Source organism: Sceloporus undulatus, chromosome 2 (assembly GCF_019175285.1).
Source record: "Sceloporus undulatus isolate JIND9_A2432 ecotype Alabama chromosome 2, SceUnd_v1.1, whole genome shotgun sequence".
In the NCBI taxonomy this organism is placed as follows: domain Eukaryota; kingdom Metazoa; phylum Chordata; class Lepidosauria; order Squamata; family Phrynosomatidae; genus Sceloporus; species Sceloporus undulatus.
The window spans coordinates 184,450,827-184,472,075 of record NC_056523.1 but is presented as its reverse complement, the minus strand read 5'-3'; the positions used below and the strand labels follow the sequence as shown (position 1 = coordinate 184,472,075).

At 40.7% G+C, this 21,249-nt stretch overlaps 1 protein-coding gene across 1 annotated transcript; it reads right to left on the bottom strand.

The window, feature by feature from the left end:
* Nucleotides 1–584: 584 nt before the first annotated feature.
* Nucleotides 585–14,482, bottom strand: LOC121922883 (hepatic lectin-like). Its single transcript, XM_042452810.1, has 6 exons — nt 14,122–14,482; nt 10,898–11,005; nt 8,859–8,918; nt 6,214–6,365; nt 3,907–4,019; nt 585–2,270 (listed from the first exon to the last, which is right to left on the bottom strand). The coding sequence occupies exons 1-6, from the start codon at nt 14,204–14,206 to the stop codon at nt 2,126–2,128; spliced, it is 663 nt and encodes a 220-aa protein (XP_042308744.1). The 5' UTR covers nt 14,207–14,482; the 3' UTR covers nt 585–2,125.
* Nucleotides 14,483–21,249: the final 6,767 nt, after the last annotated feature.

Genomic DNA, 21,249 nt, shown 5'->3' with positions numbered 1-21,249 from the left:
TATATATATAATTACATTACATTACATTTTATTTCTTCTATATATAAGATAAATCTATCAATGAATGGTAAATGCTGGAGTGATATGACGATGTGATAAAAAAACCAGAATAGAATATTAAGGCAGGATATAATCTGTTAAATAAATCACTCAAATTTCAAAGCAATATTTCAATTTTGGCATTTCAGAAATCATTTTAATACCTGCCCCAGTCAACCTTCCTCAAAAGATCCTGTTCAGCAATTTGTTGCAAGTACAGATTTAAATGCTATCTGACTGATGTGCTGATCTCAGCTTCACTTTAAAAATCAGGCCATGTCCTATTAGCACTGCTAATGAAATCAAGTCATAAACGTAAAACCTTCTTATAATAATCATAACTCTGATACATTTAAATAGATGATGACAAATTTTTACAGGTAAAAGAAAATTAAAACAACAGTAACATAAATATACAATATTCAATACTAAAATTCATAGATGCTCAAGTCGTAGTAAATACAGTGGTGCAGTAAAATGGTGTCTCTTATATAAAATGGCAAAAATTAAGGTTTGTGTTTTGGAATGAGTATATTTTCGGAATATTTTCAAGCTGTAGATAGTTGAATCTGCAAATAAAGAATCCATGGATATGGAGGGCCAATTGTAAAAACATTATATATAAGGCATAATAAGCCTAAGTATCCAACTAGTTCCAACTGGAATAGACCCATTGAACTAATGGGAACATAGGAAATCAACACTTAATGCAAGTTCCATCACTTCAGCGTGTCTACTCTTGTCAGACCTAACAATTAGATTTTTGTCATAAATATCAAGTAACATTTGCAGAAAAGAGAGAACTCAAAATTAAACCCATAAACCATATAAAATCAAATAAAGCATTCTGTAGTGTTGTGAGGGCTACAAAAATTCGTATTATTACAGTATATCTACAAGGGCTATTAACTAAAAGGATTCCACTGGAGCATACTGAAATCCACAGAGGTTTAACTACCACCTGATTTCTGGATCTCTTCTGTAGCATCTCTTGTTTCTCTTTTTAGCATTTGCACAGTTCGCCCCAAGTGTTCATGTTGATTTGCATTAAACCTATTTATTCAGATATTAGCAGAAATAATTACCATAGGCCTTATGTTTCATGGCAGTATATTTCTAGGTATGGTATACATTGGTGGAAGTGAAGAAAGGTGCAACCACATTTGCACAACTCATTGTCAGCCACTAAAGGGCAATACAGGTAGACACAGGCAGTAAGTGTTCCCTCCCTAGTGTGTTCACTCTTGGTACTGTTGGCCATGTTGCTTCCTTAACTGATATTTCCTGGCTTGATTTCACACACAAACACCCAACTTCATATCATTGTTAGCTGTACAGGAAAGGTAGTCTACACTCATTTTTGCCTCACACAAAATATGAAGTTCGCAGATTATTATCTTTAGTTGATTGTTCAAAGCACCAGCCTCTGCATATATGAATATGCACTGCTTAGTTAATGGACTTTCCCAGTCTTTAACAAATACTTGCCTAGCCTATATGTGTGCATGAGCCCACAGTGAGCCTTTTAAAATGAGAAAGTGAAAACAATTAAGAAGAAAACTGGCTTTATTTACTTTTCAAGCCAATTCTCAAAGTATACAAAAAGGCAGCCTACACACCATTTGAGTTAGCAGCAGTATGAGCAAAAATAAATTCAAGACTGGAAATCTTTATAAACAGCAGGAAGGATGTTCACAATCAGCCATGGTTTACCAAAAAAATCCAGCCAAATCAGTTTAAAATTAAAGTCTTTAAGAGTTGTAGTTAAAGGACCTCTTTGGGATTCAGGTGCTTGGCATATGAAAAGGATATCACTATTCCTGTGTGTCCATGTTGTGGGGTGAACAAAATGTGCTTTTCCAGATGTTGTCTAACTGCAGCTCTCAACAGTCTTGGTCAGCATAATCAGTGGTTATACTGCAGCTCCCAGCATTCCTCACCATTGATTACTCTGACCAGGACTGCTGGAAGCTGCAGTCCAACCACGCAAGACCACACTTTCCGTGCCTCTGCATTAGAATAAAGTCTGTAGAAGCAGGCAATTAGGCCAACACTTTCTCTGTGCATGGGGGCATTTTGGAGATGCTTAGGTCCTTGGGTTTGGCACAGGCTGCTCACAGATGTAGTTGCATGGATAGGTGCAGTAGACATCATTCCATTTCCCATTGTTCCACAGATGTGCACAGTCCTCACCGGATTCACTGTTGTTGGGCTTCCCTGGTGCCCAGTAGCTGTAGTTGAAGCAAAATACTTTTAGAAACAATCAGCATATCCAGACTTTAGAAAACTTGCCTCTCCATATCTTCGGTCAAAAAACAGTGGTAAAGCTGCTGCTGGAGATATAGATAAGGGTCATTGTGCAAGACTGTGTGTGTGTGTGTGGGGGGGTTCTAAAAACTTTTTTGCTGTGTGATGGCTTTCAACTACCTCTTTTCTGCTATAAGGTGCAGGGGGAAATATATTTGGACTGTTTCACGGAGAATTTAGGAAAAGGAGACACATGGATAGATCCTTCCCATAGGTTGTGTTTCTGCTGAAAATCATCTCCCAAAAAGCACCCGTTTCCCTCAAAGCGGCTAAATATAGGACTGGACAATCATAGTGCGGGGAAAGTTAACCCTTACTGCATGGTCCTAATCTGGATTGGGGTAGCTGTGCATGATCTGATGAAACAAAAAAGAAGCGGTAAAAAATAGGATAGTTCGGCTAAGAGATGTGCTAAAGATAATTAGATATTTGACACTTTAGAATGAAGTTTTTGATGACATGATATTTGAGAGACCTTCAGTTACACCTTCCCATTTGAATCTTCTTGGGATAGATGCACACCACAACATCCCAATTTTGGGACAGAATTTTTAGAACTTCCACTGGTAATATGTAAAAGAGGCAGCGTGATGTAGTAATTTGAGGATTGGATTCAAATTTGGAGATGAGGATTTGAATTTTGCTTGGTCATAGAAGCCCATTAGGTGACCTTGGGTAGAGGAAGGCAAATGCCCCCTGAACAAATCATGCCAAGAAAATCCTGTGAAAGGTTTGTTTTAGGGCTACCATGAGTAAGAAATGACTTTAAGGAAGAGAACATCAAAAAAGTTAGAAGAAAGGCAGTATGGTATCATGGTTTGAGTGTTGGACTAGGAGCTTGTCTACATTACTTATATGCTTTGAATTCTCCCCTGGGCTGGCTATGTGCTGTTCACATTATGCAACCCCCAAAACCCTGAATTGGGTCCAGTCTGTTTACACAATGGCTGGACCAATTCAGAGTTTCTGTCCCTTGCCCCACATTAAAAAGGCTTACCTTTTGCTCCAGGTTTTCTAGAAAACTCAAAACAAAATGCAGTGATGATGGATGGTTGTCTTTCCACGAGGTCCCTGTGAACATCTCTGCTGAGTTGCTCTGAGGTTAGAACGAGGTGTCCAGTCTCATTCTGATCTCAGACTGACCCACACCAGCAGTGGCACTGCTGGCCGGCTAGTAGGGATAGCAGACACTTGTCACTGCTGTGTCTTGATGCAGCAGGTGATGGACAATTCAGGTGGAAGAAGCCAGAGCATTCTGGCAAATGTAGATGAGCCCTAGAACTCTAGAAACCAGGGTTCAAATCCCTGTTCAGGTATGGAAAGTCACTGGGTGATCTTGGGAAAATTATACTATCTCAACCTCAAAGGAAGTCAGTGGTAAACTCCGCTGAATAATCCTCCTAGGAAAACCCTATGGTAGGATAACCATAAGTCCCAGTCAACTTCGAGGTGCAGGACAACAATGAAATCAAATGAGAAGACAATGTATTCCTCTGCACCCATTTCTTTCAAACACATTTGAGAGGAGTGGAAGATCAACCAGGGCTGTTTGATACTCACGTGAAGCCACTTGTGCTGTCACTCCCATCCAGCCATTTCCACTCCCCTTCGACATTCTTATTGCTGAGTCCTATCCAGTAACGTTGGTTGTTGGTCCGATTCTGAAGGAAATTCTACAAGAGTAAACAACAACTGTTAACATAATACAATCCCATGGGATGTTTGAGGGAGGTACAATCCCAGCATTTTGCAAGTTTGTTCAGATCGTAACTATACCCATATTTAAGGATAGTATAAACTTAGAAATAGCTTACAGACCAATTTCAGTGGCCCTTGGTATCTATTTGGTATTCAGCCCTTGGAGTTTGGTTCCAGGACTCCCTGTAGATACCAAAATTTGTGGATGCTTAAATCCCATTAAATACAGTGATGTAGTAAAGTGGTGTGCCTTATATAAAATAGTAAAATCAAAGTCTGCTTTTTGTGATTTTATATATATATATATTTCAAGTCATGTATGGTTGAATTAATGGATAAAGAATCTGTGGATATGGAGAGCCAACTGTACAGTGTTAAACATAAACCATAACATTTTTACAGCTATACTATACATTTTACTATAAAAATGTTTTTATAAATCAGTTTATAAATCATGATCAATTTGATTTTATCCCTAGAAGAAACTTGGTTGATGCTCTCAGTCAAGCTTCAAATACATTTTACAAAAAAGAATAACACTCTATTTGCTTTGCAGTTAAAGCTATCAATTGTCTGGATTGGCAGTATATTTTTGCGGTTCTTGGATCATGAACATGAGGCAAGAGTTTGTCAATAAACTTCAGAAACTCTACAGAGGTTCATTTGCTGTTATCAATGGTATTGATTCTCAAAGATTTTCACTGTCCCATGGTACCAGACAGGGATGCCTCCTTTCACATCTGTTATTTCTGTAATGCGCTCTACATGGGGCTACGTTTATACCAAGTCCGGAAACTCCAATTAGTACAAAACATGGCAGGCAGGTTAGTCACCGGAAAATCTAGGAGTGACCAGATAACACCTAACACCTAAAGTCACTCCACTGGCTGCCTATTAGTTTCCAGGAGCAGTACAAGGTGTTGGTTATTACCTTTAAAGCCCTTCATGGCTTGGGTCCAACCTACTTAAGGGATCGCCTACTTCCATACAATCCACTCCGCACACTCCGGTCCTCTGGGAGGAATTTATTGCAGCCTTTAAAGCCCAGATTAACTGCAATCTCCCAGAAGACCTTTTCTGCAACTACTCCCAGGCTATGGAACGGCCTGCCGGATGAGATCTGTCAAATTACCAGCTTAGATGCTTTTAAGAAAGCAGTCAAGATGGACTTCTTCCAGCAGGCCTTTCCCAAATAAATTCCCCGTCCACAGATTGATCACCCCCTCACACCATATATTTACTACCACCCTGCCTATGTTATCTTTATTATAAATTGATTTTAAAACTCTTTTAATTGTAATATATTTAATTCTTTTTAAGGGGGGGAGGATATTGTAATTTTATGTATTATATTGTATGTGGACATTTTAGTGTGAGCCAGTCTGATTGTCTTGCTACAGAAGAGCGGGATATAAATACTGTAAAAGTTTTATTTATTTATTTATTTATTTGCTCTAGCATTGGAAACTTGAGTCAAACTAATCTGCAGAGATTCAGACAATAAAGGTGTGATGATAAAAAACAAAACAAAACAAAACAAAGAACACAAGATTAGTCTTTTTGCTGCTGATGCCTTCTAGTTCTCTCCCCCCCCCATGTCCAAAATAGTATTTTAAAGCTTTAAATTTTTTGAAGGATTTCTATGAACATTTTGGACTGAAAATAAACTATGAGAAGCCAAAATTATTTTGCATCAGCACCTCAGAAGAGGAACAGAAACAAATCCAGGTAACCTTAGCTACTCTTATAGTAGATACTCTTAGTCTATTTAATCTTACAGTAGATACCTAAGGTTGTTGCCACAATTAAAAAAAATAAAGCAGTTTGATAGCACTTTAACTGTCATCACTCAATGCTATGGAATTCTGGGATTTGTAGGTTTTTTTTTAGATATTTAGTCTTCTCTGTCAGAGAGCTCTGGTGCCCCACTAAATTTATAATCTGAATGGCAGGAAAATCCAGTGATCTTTTCAAGATGGCACCTCCCTTTTCTAGGCCTCTTTTGGGATCAGGTGTGCTTTGTGCCATGCAATTTTCTGATTGATCTTCTCCATGAGTTGGATTCCCTGCACAGTTATGCCCAAAAGGTAAAATGGCCATTGTAGTCCAACACATTTGAAGGGCACCATGTTGGGAAAGGTGCTCCAGAGGAGGTGAGGTTCTCTTTACCTGTTCAGCCATACTCTTTATGATGACAAGTTGTGATTGTTTTGCCTCACATTTCTTTTTGGCAATCATCCAGGTGGCTTTCTCTGGGGAGAAATAGTAACACTTTCCATGGAATCTCACCCACTGTGTGTTGTCAGGACCACAGGAGGCCACTGAGTAAAGAAAAGAGAGACAGTCATGCCTCAGAGATTTGAAAGTCACTTCACAGATGCATGAAAGAGAACAGAAAGATTATCTATGAAGGATGCCCTGTGTCATAGGACACAGTGTCATAGGAGTCTAGAGCAGAGCTGGGCAACTGAAGTGGGTCCAAGGGCCATTTGACTGCTTCTGGGATCCTCTAAATGCTACATGGACTGCCACAAAATTAGAAGAGTGGCTGAAAGCCCACGTCTGGTTTTGAAAAACCCATTGGTTTGTTTTTAACGTGAACCAGTGCAACCTATTTAAAAGGTGATTTGCTGTTTCTGGTGGCATAGAGGAGCCACCAGAAACAGAAGACAGAAAAAAAGGATTTGAGACACAACTTCCATCCTCCTGATTCACTAGCCAAACAGGCTGCGTCTGATGGAATTTATAGCCCAATATCTTTGGGGGGGATCTAGGATGCCTACTCAAGCCCCACAGAGAGGGTAAACAGGGTTGCAAAATGTATAGGAAACCATTGAAAGATGCATTGTATCAAGGAGGTGTGGTGGCCTACCACGGTTGCTCCACTATGCCACCAAAATGGGTCCTTCTTCACTTCTTTGAAGAAGAGCTTGCTTTGATTTTGCTAAATCATGTATTTTGTATATTTACCAACCTAAATGTTTCTAAAGGATAACATGCATCTGGAACAGCTTAGGGAGGACCCTTAAACACTTGTACAGAGCTAGCAGCTTGATAAATGGCCTTGGAGTAGGGCTAGGCCCATGGCTGGGACCTGTGGAGATAACCACTTGATTGATGGCCTTGGACTGGCCTGATTCCAATCACATGGTCCATCCCCAATGTAGGCAATTGCCAAGTCATTATGAGAGAGACCAATAAAACCTATACAAGCACTTAAAAGTATGGACATAAGGTTGCTTCAGCATGGATCTGCAGGCCTGAGGTGTTGTGTATCTTGGGTTCCCTCTGTTGCTATCTTTGATTGTGTATTCTTGCATGGCAGGGAGTTGGACTCAATGGCCCTTAAGGTCTCTTCTAACTCTATGATTCTATGAGCTCTTTGAGGCTCCCAGCAGCTGAATGGAGGTGTTTGCGTGGTATGATTTATGCATATTCTTAAGTACAGTGTGCCTGTGAAATACGTGGGTGCACTATACATGGCCTTCAGCTTACAGTGGTACCTCGGGATACGAAATACCCAGCTTACGAATTTTTCGGGATACGAATAAATCCCATAGGGATTTATTGTTTCGGGTTACGAAAGTTTTTTCGGGTTACGAAAAAACTCCGGCGCTGTTTTAAATGGAGCCGCGGCGGAGCCGCGGCTTTTTCCCCCATTAGCGCCTATGGGTTTTCGGCTTACGAAGGCTTTTCGGGTTACGAAATTAGCCGCGGAACGAATTAATTTCGTAACCCGAGGCACCACTGTATATTGAAAGCCGCGCACCAGAAAAGGTAATGGCATGTATGCCCATGGCACCCACACCGTACCACACCATGTGCACGAGCCACATTGTTTTCAACGGGGCTTGAGCATTCATGGACTTTCCCTTAAGCAGGGCTGGGCTGGGGTCTAGAATAGGGAAAGGCGCGTAAGGGAAAGGCGCACTGTATAATTTAAAGGTAAAGCTTTCCCCTTTGACAAAGTTGTTGTGTCCAGCTGTAAGAGGGGTTGCTCATCTCTGTTACTAAGCCGAGGGAGCCAGAATTGTCAAAAACATTTCCATAGAATACAGCCATAGCAGTTCAAGTGGCATTATAACACTATAAATGTGTGGTGTGAAAGTGCCCTAAGAGAAAGGAATTACAGGAGGAAGAGGCTATTGCCTGGTACACATGGGCGCTTTGTGGCGTGACGGCAGTGATTTTAGGGTTTGGCAGTGCGCAGCAACCTCACACTTCCGAACCCTAATATGTACAGATGCCGGCATCATGGTGGCCTCCCATTCATTGGGGAGTTGCCATGATGCTGCTGCTGTATAGCGACCAGATGTCGCTGGCAGGAAGTGGCGTCATGGTGGCGCCCCTTCCTGCTTCCGGCATCGTAACAAAGAAGCCGCTCAAGGTGGCTTTTTTTTGTGGTGCGTCTGTGCTGCAGCATGGGGATGCTGCAGCACAGACATGGGGCAAAAACAGATGGCACAGAGCTGTCCATCTGTACTGCCCCTATGTTTCACAGGGCTCACACTCAAACCTCCCTTCCAGCATTCTAATGACAAAACTACTGCAGCATCTTCTCTCCCACGTGCACTAACTGATGGAGAAGCAAGCAGGCATTATGCATCTTGAAAACATATGGGCAACAATCCTGGACAAGGGATCAGTTAGGAGAAGTTTGAAAGCTCATGAAATAAAAACAACTGCCATGTATCCACCCCTCCGTTTTCTCCTAGGCTTCATGGTCTGAACTCTTAGACTGTCTCCCCTTCATGTCAAGCATAAGAAAGTTGGAAAGACTTGGTGACACTTCAGGAGAATATGGAAGGACTCACTTTCACGATCCTGTTGAGCCTCTGGTTTTAGCGGTTCTTTGTTCAAATCTGAATAAGATGCTGAAAATTTTAAAAGGAGAAAAGCGATTGTGGTATGTGAAATATCAGGAATTTAGTGCTGAAATTAAAAATTCATCTCTCAGCACTGCCAAATACTATCAAGTGTCAAATATTGAGTGTTAGTTACTATGGGGTCATTCCCACTGCAGTTTGCTTTGAAGTGGATTTGGGGCAAACGACCCTCGTTCCCATTTGAAACCGCTTCTGATCCTCATTGGATCAACTCCAGGGGGAAAGAAGTGGGGCAAACCCAAAACCGGGTTTCCTGACACTACTTTGGAAGTAGAGGGGTTTTTTTTGGGGGGGGGGGAGAGAATTGATTCTGAAGCATGCCCAATAAGTGGAAACGACAGATCAGTATCGATTCTTTTTTTTTTTTTTGCAATAGAAATAATCAAAAAATCAACATATTGCTAAAACAATTACTTACTTTAGCAATAAATCGATTTTTCGATTATTTCTATTAGTTTTTTAAAAACAATTATTTCTTGCTCTCCTCCTCCTCTCTCCTCCTGGGTCCCCCGCCCTTGCCCTGCAGCAGTTCTCTCTTCCTTCCCCCCTCTCCTCCTTCCTTCCCTCCCCCCTTCCTTCCTTCCTTCCTTCTGCTTACCTTCTCTCTTTCCTTCCCACCACCGCTGCTTCTCTGGAGCTGGTGGGACTTCTGGCACTGCTGCCACACCACTGCCGCTTCTCCAGAGCTGGCAGGGGTTGTGGTGCTGCTGCCACGCCACTGCCACTTTTCCAGAACTTGTGGGGCTTGTGGCACACTGGCCAGCACCGGACAGGCGGCGGTGGCAGTGCAGCAGCAGTGCCAGAAGCCCTGTCAGCTCTAGAGAAGTGGCAGCAGCGGGAAGGAACGAGAGAAGGTAATCAGGATGGGGAGAGGGAGAAGGAAGGAAGGAAGGAAGGAAGGAAGGAAGGGGGAGAGGTGAGGGAAGTGAAGGAAGGAAAGAAGGAAGGAAGGGGGAGAGGTGAGGGAAGGGAAAGAAGAGAAAAAGAGAGCTGCCTTCCCACGGCTCCATCTAATGGGAACGACAAGAGTTCCCAGCAAAAAAAAGCGATTCCACAAAAGGTCCTTTTTCATAGTGAGAATGAGGAACCTTTTGGAAATCCCTTAGAAAGTGGAGTGGAGCCCGATTGGAACGCAGATTATACCCCAACTGGGAATGACCCCTAAATGTCATCTGCTAAATGCTTTCAGACATTACAGGTCCACTCAGGTCCAAAACACATTGCAAAAATAATCCAGTTTGAGACCACTTTAACTGCCCTGGCTCAGTGGTAGGAAATTCTGGGAACTGTAATTTTGTGAGATATTTACCCATCTCTATCAGAAGGCTCTGGTACCACAATAAACTACATTTTCCAGGATTCCCTCGTGCTGAGCCAGGGCAGTTAAAGGGGTCTCAAACTCAGTTATTTCTGCAGTGTGTTTTGGACCTGTGATGTCTAATTTTACTTACATAAAGATGATTATGATGATGGTGGTGATGGGAGAAGGGGACCATCCTATGCAAATCATCTTTTGAATCTGGAGAAATCAGAGAAATCAGCATTGGAGAAGACTTTGCATGCTGCAGAAAAGGTTATGTTCAGTGCAATATAGGCTGCCTAGTGTTACTGAAGAAATATTTCAGTTTGACACCATTTTAACTGCCATGGCTCAATGGTATGCAATTCTGGGAATTATAGTGGCATCAGAGTTCTCTGAGAGAGAAGGCTAAATGTCTCACAAACCTACAGTAGCTAGACTTCCATAGCATTGGACCATGGCAGTTAAAGTGATGTCAAACTGGATTATTTCTTCATTGTTGATACAGCCAAAGACTCTTTTAACCCACCTAATAAAACATATCTCCTGTCAATGTGACTTTTGAAGTGCCTGAGAACTTTTAAATAAGAATGAGAGGGAGAAATATCTCTCCCAAATTCTGTCTTTATGATAGTACTGAAGTTTGGATTCAAATTAATTTCATTACCTTTAGAAGCCACAATCCCAAACAATATAATGATCAGAAGATAAGCGACTGCCAGCAGCAGGTAAACCAGGTAGGAGGATTTCCACTGCCATTGACGTATATATCTGGCTATCAAAAGAAAGAAGAAAGAGAAGGTGGAATCTTGGACAGAAAATACCTCCAGCAAGCTAGGACAGTGGAAGAGTTTAATATAACCTTATGGAAAGTGTAGCTAGCCAGTACTGTACACCCAGATGGTAAACTAATCCTTCTCTTAAATGGGCATAAAACTATGATGCAATGATATACATTGTAGACCTTTTAGTAGCATCAGGCAACTCAACTGCACAGGTAGGAAGGATCAGGATTTACTGTATACACTCATGTATAGGTCAAGAGCAGGTTTTGGGACCAAAATTATGGATTTTGATATAACCTGTGGATATGTCGAGGGTAAAACTTAGAGGCATGTAACAAAGACTGTAAAGGATGAAGCAAAGGAAAATGATGCTAAAGACAAAATTCAAGCAGGCATAACTGCTTGCCTCTGCTTTCACCAAATTTACGACAGTAGTCCCCTTTTATCTGCAGGGTACTTTCCAAGCTTCCCACTAGATTCCTGAAATAACAGAAAGTACTGAACCCTATACCTGTAATGTTTACCAACTACGATTGACTCAGGTTAAGTGAAACTGCGAAGAGCAAAACCATGGATGGGGGCTGGAAAACTGCATTACATTTTCGGTCCATGGCTGATCATGGGTAACTGAAACTGCAAAAAGGGGTTGTTCGCACTAGCCAAATGGTTCTCCCTGGCCTTGCATCATTTAATGCAGATTATGCAGAGTGAATGCCCTGTGGTAGGACTGAGCCTTATCCTGCCTGTGCAGACAGAGATCTGGGTGATCCAGTCTGATCATGGGGTAAAGAGCCTTTACTGCAGGGTAAAATAGACCCAGTTTTTCATGAGATTTCTAAGAAACTCCATGGCAAGACCGGGGTTTTCACATACATTTCCACATCAATGGGGCAAGCGGGGGCTTGTCAGATGGTGTGATAGTCCTGAATCAGTGAAGGGATGGTTGTGTGAACACTCACCTGTCCCAATGCTGACCCAGGGACTAACCCAGGTGAGCACTGGGGCCAGGATAGCACTGACTCATCCTGTCTGCTCAGGCCCAAAGAGAAACTATAGATAAGGATAGATTACTGTATTTCCTGGCTCAGAAGATCAACATGAGGATTATGATCCCTTTTTTTTTCTGGCTTAGAATTTTAATGTAAATCACAAAAGAATTTAAACTTCTTTACTTGAATTGATAGATAAAGTATACATTTTGTGCAATATTTAAAACATCAAAAGGGTAGTAGAAGACTGCCAGTGACTTGGGATGGTAAAATAATGGAGAGCATGGTCAAAAGTATAGCCTGATTTTTTTTAATGTAGTCATGTCCTGAAAACAAATTATTCCTCACTATTTTCTGAGTTTACTATACTTTGTAAAATATTTTTTGTAAGACACTGTATACCTCTTAAATTGATAACTAATAGTGGACCACCCTTAGGACATGCTGAATATACGTTTAATTTGGTTGTGACCTATTCTGCACTGCAGAAATAATGCAGTTTGACACTGCTTTAACTGCCATGGCTCAGTGCCATGGAATCCTGGATTTTGTAGTTTTATGTGATATTTAGCTTTCTCTGTCAGAGAGCTCTGGTGCCACAACAAACCACAAATCCCATTATTCCATAGAATGGAGCCATGGCAGTTAAAGTGGTGTCACACTGCATTAATTCTGAACTGTGGCAGCAGCCAGACATTAGGGATATAAATCTTCACTTATTTTGTTTAAACTTGTGACAACAAATAGATTCGAAAGTTTTCTCACTACGAAATGAGGTGAGAAGTGTTTTTCTGCATTTCCCCCCCTGCATTTTTGGTGAAAAATGCAAAAGTTGGAGTGGTTGTGCCAAATAACTTTGTGTGTGTGTGTGTGGGGGGTGTACAGAAACAATGTATTTTGCACACAACACAAATTTTCTGTGCAAAACCCCTTGTCTTTTGCCCACAAAAACCAGGATTTTTGCATAACAATGCTTTGGCAGAAACAAAATTTTCACAAACAAACAAAACACCCTCACAGGGATTGACCTTCTTCTTCATCACTGAGGAAGAGAGAAAGTCTGAACATTCATTACATTCCTAAGATAACAGAAAATATATATTTAAAAAAATAAATTTCAGGTAGTCCCTAAACCACAGGTTTGAGGTTTGTTTCCTTCCAGCCCTGTGACAAATAAATCAAATACTGACTTTGCCATCAATTCTTCCTTCAGAGTTTCAGATCTGGCCATATGAAGAATTATACCTTTATCGGTTTATTTGTCATATTATTAATATGAGAAATCTATCTATCTATCTATCTATCTTAAAAGGGAACATTATTAAAATGTCCGAAATGTCACATTGCTCTGTGACATGTTGGGAAGGGAAGGTTACTTGGTGAGCTATCAATTATCAATTGCACAACTAGCTTTGGCTGCAAGGTTGCACAACCATTTCTTTTAATTTCTCAGTCCCAGATTGCAGGGCTGTAGCAATGTGGGTAGGGAGGGATGAGGGCATTGCACACCCCCACATAAAAGTTCTGCCCCCCCCCCCTTTGGCACTTTCTTCCAGTCACCAATTTCTAGCACAAACTTCAGTTTAGCCTTTAAAAATACAATTTAGGCACCTAAAGAAAAGGGACAAGCAAAGTGCCCAAGGGATAAATAGTCTTGGGCTGCATCCACACTTCAGCAATCATCCAGTTTGACACCACTTTAAATACTGTGTCTCAATACTATGACATTCTGGGAATTGTAGTTATGTGAGACATTTCGCTTTCTCTGTCAAAGAGCTTTGGTGCAACAACAAACTAGAGTTTCCAGAATTCCATAGCACTGAGTCGTGGCAATTAAAGTGGTATCAAACTGCGGATGCAGTCTTGGTGTGAATCATTTTCAGTTTCTCACTCTGCAAGGCTAGAAATTTGGAGACTGATGAAACATTTGCAGCAGGAGCGGGGCAGAATGACAGAATACTTATTTGGGTTATAAAGCCCCCTCTCTATAGCAACAGTCCTGCTCAGATAGGAAGGTAACTTTTGGATTTGATGCAGACCAGCCCCACTGTTTAAAAAACAAACACATAGAATGTCTTGAAAGATCAAACTGATTCTATAGCCAGTACTGTACTTACCTAACATTCTTTGTGCTGCAGCTGTTCCAGCCTCTTCATCTGTGTCATCTTCCTGTCTCTCATAAGCACCAACTCGAACCATCATGCTCTTCTGCCAAATCTTTCCTTTTGATGGATTTATATTATGACCCCATATTTGAGGAACTTAAGGAAATATGACATGTAGACCTCTTTCCCCTGGCTTTTTCTCAGTAAATCAGTCCTCCTGAGAAAACTTAAAATTGCAGCATAATGACTTGGGCCACACAGTTTGGTTTCTTTTTGCTTCATGCCATTATGTTTATATATCACCTTTCCCTTTCCAACCTGGTCAGTCACATTCTTTTCAGCAAGATCTCCATTGGATCCCCTTTTGACCGGATTTCCAAAACACACTGCAGAAATAATCCAGTTGTATTATTAACCTTTATTTATAAAGCGCTGTAAATTTAGACTGCTTTGTGAGTCCTCCAGTTGAGAATAACAGATACCAGTGGAGATGGTGGAGTGCCATCGAACTAGACCATCATGGAAATCAGAGTTTAATCTCCTCATGCCACAGTTCTGATCTGTCTTCTATTGCATCAGCTTTTTCTGCAACAAGAACTGACTGCAACCATCAACTAACAGTAGGGTAATTCAGCAGCAAATAAAGCATTTGGTGCTATTTTGGTTTGTATCCATGAAGGCCTCATTATGTTGAAATATTTAGGACTATAGACTGAGCTATCCCTGCACATTTCATGCTTTTATCATAATTGTTTCCAAAATCTGCTTCACTATAAGTAAGGACAGTCTTACCATTTACATCATGCTTACAATTGCTGCAACACAAATTCCTTAGAAATGGGTAGTTTGTGCAAACAGTTGACTCAGCCCAAAGCATGAATATTTTTAAAGTAAACATTGAAGAAAGCAGAATTTATCTCTATTGCTCTCAGGAAGTGCAAAATTGTCCCTGTCCTGTGACTCATTTCTTGAATTTGGATCTTTAAAAACAACAGTAAGAGAGGAGTATCTTTGTCAGGCCCCTCAGTTTAGCAGAAATCCTTGTTAACCACCCTCAAGTCAGTCTTGATTCATGGTGACCCCATAAATAAGACATCTTCAAGATCCACTGTTTTCCATTGCTCTGCTTCAGTCCTGCAGATTCAGGCCTTCTGGATTCAGTCCAGCCATCTGGAGTGCAGTCTGCCTCTCTTTTTTCTATTTTCTACCTTTCCTAGCATTACTGTATAGTCTTTTCTAATAAGTCATGTGTTCTGATGGTGTGGCCAAAGTATGACAGCCTCAGTTTTATCATCTTGGCTTTCAGGGAGAGTTCTGGATTGAACTGTTCTAGGACCCATTTGTTTGTCTTTCTGGCCATTTTCAGCACTCTTCTTCAACACCACATCTCAAATGAGCTTTCTTTCTATAGGTTTTCTTTATTGACCATCTTTCAAACCTATACATGGTGATGGAGAGAACAATGACTTAGACTATCCCCACTTTCGTGTTCAGAATTACATCGTTGATCTTTAGGATTTTAACCAGTTCTTTCATAGCTGCCCTTCCCATTCTTAGGACCTTATCATATTAGATGAATACCAGGCAGAAATGGAATTTAAAAGTAGAAAAAAACTGCAAATATGGGATATTTTTCAGACGACGTTTCTTCCAAAGAGTAATAACATGAAAATAAAGCTAATTGAAAGCTCAACAAAAATGACAGCTTTTTACTTTTGGGAACTTCCAAAAGTAAAAAAGGTGTCATTTTTGTTGACATTTCTTTCACTTTATTTTCACATTATTACTCTTTGGTGCAAAAACATCTGGAAAACCTCTTGCATTTGTGGGTTTTTTATACTTTTAAAATCCTGTTTCTGTGCGGGATTCATCTAGAGTGATAAGGCTCACAGGGGCTGTGCAGACCACCCCTGCAGGGGTGGCCTGCAGCCGCCTCCATCTTTGCCAGATTGGGGCTGTGGCAACCACACACTGTAGCCCTGATCTGGCCTTTCTGTGGCACAAAAAGGAGCTGCAAAAAGTGGCTCCTTTTTGTGCCCTGGAAAGGGCGCAATAGCTACTGGCACCACGGCTTTAAGGCACTCCTTTGGCACTGCATCATGTTAACGCAGCGACAGAGGAGCACACGCAGCATCACACCATCTTGGGGGCAGAGTTGGGGTGTATGTCATGTGGACACAACAACAACAACAACAACAACAACAACAATAATAATAATAATAATAATAATAATAATAATTTATTTATGTATATCTCGCCTCTTCTGTTTTGGGGATCAAGGCAGGTAACAGCAAAGTTTATACAATATACAACAATAAAAACAACAAGCCCCACAAGACCCTGACCCAACCCTCCCTCCCATGCCCCAACTCCACCCCCAGGCCAGCCTTAATGGCCGATCTGCACAGCCCCATAGTCTTCTTCTGATTTCTTGAATACAGTCTCCATTCTGGTCAGTATTTATCTGAGTTATGGGAAATCTTTGACTGTTTCGATTTCCTCATTATGTATGTTAATTTTATATAGATTTTCCATAATCACTATTTTTGTTTTCTTATCATTCAGCAGTAATCCTCCCTTTGCACTTACTTCTTTAACTTTTCTTGGGCCTCATTCACATGTCATTTGTTTTACTGGAATGATATGAATAACCTCACTCATGCATTCCAGGTTTGTTATTCACACCATGGAACTGCAACTTTCTGGAAACTATACTGCTGCACACCTCTGCAAGTTTTGTTGCTCACACATGCAGACCCCTTCCCTTGTCCCCACACCCACTGGCACCCCTCAGCCAGACGGAGAAGGGTCGACATCCCTTTTTCTCTCCCTCCTTTCTCTTTCCTGTTTTCTCCCCAGCAGTGCCTGTTGCACTGGGGAAAGGGTGGCACTTTCTTGACCATATGGGCTGTGGATGCATGGGCTGTGAATGTTAAGGAAAATGCAACATGGGATATACAGTGATGGAAATAAAACATGTATGTGAGAGTCACTATGACTAAGCAAAAGCAATTAAGAAGCCACACAGGTGTAAAAGCTAATGTAATTAGCAAGTCCTAAATGCCAAGGACAGAAATGTAGAGTGGATAATTGAAAACACCTGAGAATTGTTAAGTGGACAAGGTGAAATGATGAAATCATTAATTATGGGTTGAAATATGAGAACCAATGAAAATGGATGTACACACCCACTGGGTGGAAACTGGCTAAGTGGGTGGTGTTTTACTATGACTATAATAATTGTTATGAATCCCAATGTATTTTGTGGGTAGTTGTGGAGTTTTGTGAGTAGTTTGGAGATTGTGATTTGAGAGGGCATTAGTATTTGTATATAGTAGAATAAAGTAGATCTTTTATATAAGACTACTGAGTTGTCTGGTGTCTTGGGTGAAGATACAAGAGCCCAGCAGAATCCTGGAGAAATCTGAGGAAGAAGAGTGAGAAGGCTTGGAGGGTTTGTCAGGGTCTTCAGCCTATTCTCTGAAACTCTGCTGCTTTGGAGAAAAGCATTAACCACTGGCCAAAACTGGTCAGCGCCGGTGCATAACAAGGTGGTGAGTTAGAGCCAGAGGTGAAGAGCTACATCTCCCATCTTCCCTGACAGTGAATGCATTCAAAACCCATTAAAGGCATGGAGACTTTTATCCTGAGTCTATTTGGGTCTATTCACATCATTGTTCACACAGCCAACAATACAAACCTTTTGTAAAAACTCAGGAAAAAGCCCAATATCAATTATCTCGAGGTAAGTGAGATTTTTGGCACCCTCCCCCAATTTAATTGAGTGTATTCGGGATGCATATGAACAACAAAGATTCTTACCAAATTCTTCCTGGATTATTTTTATTGTGTGAATAACCCCTTAGTAGCTGTTCCACTAGTAGTACAATGTCACATTAGCAGAAATTCCTCATAAAACCCCTTTACAAATGTAACATATATAAAATATGTTTTATACTCTTTAGATTGCAAAGTTGAAGATTCCCTCCTCCCGCCATGGCCTGGAACACAGATGACCCCCCACACACACACACACACTGTAATACTTTCTTATCAAGTCCTGCTTGTTTTACTTATTTAGATTTGTGTAACGTCACAAAGAGAGGCGGTGTGGTGGTTTGAGTATTGGACTAGTATTCTAGAGGCCAGGGTTGAATCCCTGCTTGGCCATAGAAAATCACTGGATGATTTTGGGCGAGTCACACTCTCTTGATTTCAGAGGAAGGCAAAGGCAATGACTCTTTGAACAAATCTTGCCAAGAACACCCTGTGATACTTTTGTCTTAGGTTGTCATAAGTCAGAAATGACTTGAAGACACACAGCAACAACCTCACGGAATGTAGCTCTCTGTGTGATAGGGGTGTCAGATGTCAGAGCCTGGCCCTGAGTCTCCACGTTTTGTGTGTCATCTCCAGATGGAAGGCAAGTGTGCAAATTTTCCTAACTAGCATCTAAATGGGATCTGATGCCTTTAGAGTATTTACTGTCTGCCATATATAATGGCAAGGGGTAATTATGTTTCTGTGAGACATGCCTGCTGAATTATTGCAAATCACTCAGCTCAAAATGTTGAGGTTTGTGTGTGTATGTTAATCCAAAGAAAAACAACTATCCTGTATGATCCCTTCCCTCAATTTCCCTTGAGAATTTATACTTTTATTTCTATCCTTTTTTCATTGGGAACCATTTGTAGGCAGTGTCTGGGTATCAGTCTCTTTCTGCTAAGAGTTGTCAAGCCCATGACATCACAAAGCTCTGCCTCACAATATATTTCTTGCTCTCAGACACTGAGATGTGAGAGACATGGCAACACTACTCCTGGCTGGAGAATACAGCACATAACCTGCTAGCTTCTCTAGAAGCTGCTGTTTGGAATCCCCAACAAAAGACCATCTCTCATGCAGAGAAGGTTTTTATTAGAGTGAAGCATATGTTTGAAACCCAATGATGCGTTTAGCTAACCCTGGCTCACAAAGCTAAATGAATATGAAGAGAAGATGTGGGTGAGGAAGTGAATCAAGCCTGAGACTTTCAGTCTATAATATTATGATATAGATGCTAATGGCTTAATTGAAATTAGATTTATTTGAATGTTGGAAAGAATTTTTTATCCAGATGTGATTGATATATGTTTTACTTCCAATAATTTATTATGTAAATTATGGTCCCAAAATTAAGTTAAATCCAATATTGTAGTTAGAGTAGACCCACTGAAATGAGTTAGACTAATTTCAGTGTGTCTACCATAGTTGGAACTAACTTTGGATTTAGTCCATTTTCTTTATATTTTTGTTAATATTCTTCTGTTGTTCAGAACTAATTACTTTTTCAGGAACCTGGAACCACTGGAGTAATGGTGGCTGCACTGGGATCCAAGGAGAATTGGGGATAATTTTAATTAGCTTGCAACATGCTGTGAGGAAGAATATAAGGCTGAAGTTAAATGTTCCATACAGTACAGTACTTCTTTTTTTAATTGTGATATAAGAAAAATGTGTGCTGAGGTAGGCACAATGCTTTCAGGAGGTGATATGCTTTCTTCATTTAGGATAACTAACATCCTGAACCATACAGCATAACAGTGGTAGGTATTGGCTCTCATGTCTCTGTGTCAATGAATCCATTCTGGGTTTTAGACTGAACTGAAAGTAACTATCCAAGGCTCTGGACTTATTTTGGAGATAGGTTTCAGCTCCTTTAACATATTCACTTCTCCACTGGCATGGATGCATTACTGCAGTGGAGAAGAGTTGAGAATGGTATGATTAGCTAAAGGAGATGGAGCAGATGGGTAGGATGGGTAGGATGAATCAAATGGGTAGCATGAAGGTCTTAAATTATAATTCCTAAATCTCTTGTTGATTGAGAAGTCTGGGAAAGTGAATGTGGGCTCAGCAGAAACTGAAGACAGGATTATAAACAACTGATTATTAAACCATTACAAATTTCTGCTGAATCAATGGGCCATGCAGAAAAGGTCTGAACTGCTTTCTTTAATGATGATAAGAGAATGTCCACAGAATCACTGCAAGTATATGGAAGGACCCTCGGAGAGTCGCTGCAAAATTTTCCTTGAAACCAGTTCAGAATGAAATATATGATGGCTAGGGATTAATTAATTAACAAAATTCTTACTGAAGAGATGTGCAGTCAGCTTTGATTTCAAAAACCTAAGCATCTGGATGATGCTATTAAACCGGCCACTGAAATGGAAAAAGATGGAAAATCGAAAAAACAGAACGTTTTGGTTGCTGAAACCAGAGTGTCTCTTCATGCAGCTAGACAGACAGCAGGCTCATAATGGATGGATATGCCAATGTTAGTAGAAGCTTTACAGGAGTAAGATTGACCTGCTTTAAAGAGTTGTGAAAAAGAAATCTCAGAGTTTAAATAAATGGATCATATAAGCTAAACTAAAGAAAAAAGGCAGTTTTATCAGGGAGGAAATGGGAGTGGGCGTTGTGGCAATCGGAGTCATTTTCAAAAGAAATGTCCCCTGTGAAGATCCTGAATGGGGAAATTAAAAAGGGGCAGGGATCTTTCCATTGAGAACCAGGGTGATGGCACAAATAGGGAAGTGGTAAGCACTGAATATCAGGCCTAGGATGTTAATTGAAAGGGAAGTTGACAGTCAGGCTTTATGCATTTCTGAAGAATTTCTGTAGAAATCCTGTGTGGGCTTCCATTGATTTTAACAATATCAATAACTAAACCTCTCCCCCGCCCACTTTAATGATGAACATTGGTGGGAGAGGAGGAAGTGAAATGCAAATAGTTGTGAAAGATTTTGAAAACAAATTCTTGGTTTGAGCATGTGTTCAGATGTACCCTAGTTAGAAGTGTGAAAAAGCCCTTTAGAGCCACCCTTTCTGGTTGATGGACTCTCATGTTCTTGTAAGGAATGAAGTAAGGAATGGAGGTTTGAGTATTCCTTATGTAACACACGGGCCAGAATTTTGTTAAGGACATGCGTACATGTAACTGTTGCTTACACATACAGATGTCCTTTTGGGGGGGGGGGGGTTTTTTTTTTTCTCCCTCAGTTGTGCCTAAAATTCCCTCCAAGTTACTATAAAGTTCTTGAAGTTATCTCACCCACCCCCTCCTTTTGGACTGTTGCCTGGATTTATCACTGGACT

Excerpts from the sequence above, each read along its gene's own strand:
- LOC121922883 (XM_042452810.1), bottom strand. The coding sequence starts at position 14,206 with ATGATGGTTCGAGTTGGTGCTTATGAGAGACAGGAAGATGACACAGAT. Across the intron at positions 11,006-14,121 it reads TGCAGCACAAAGAATGTTAG|CCAGATATATACGTCAATGG; the intron begins GTAAGTACAGTA and ends TTCTTTTGATAG. Across the intron at positions 2,271-3,906 it reads GACAGCACAAGTGGCTTCAC|CTACTGGGCACCAGGGAAGC; the intron begins GTGAGTATCAAA and ends CTTCAACTACAG.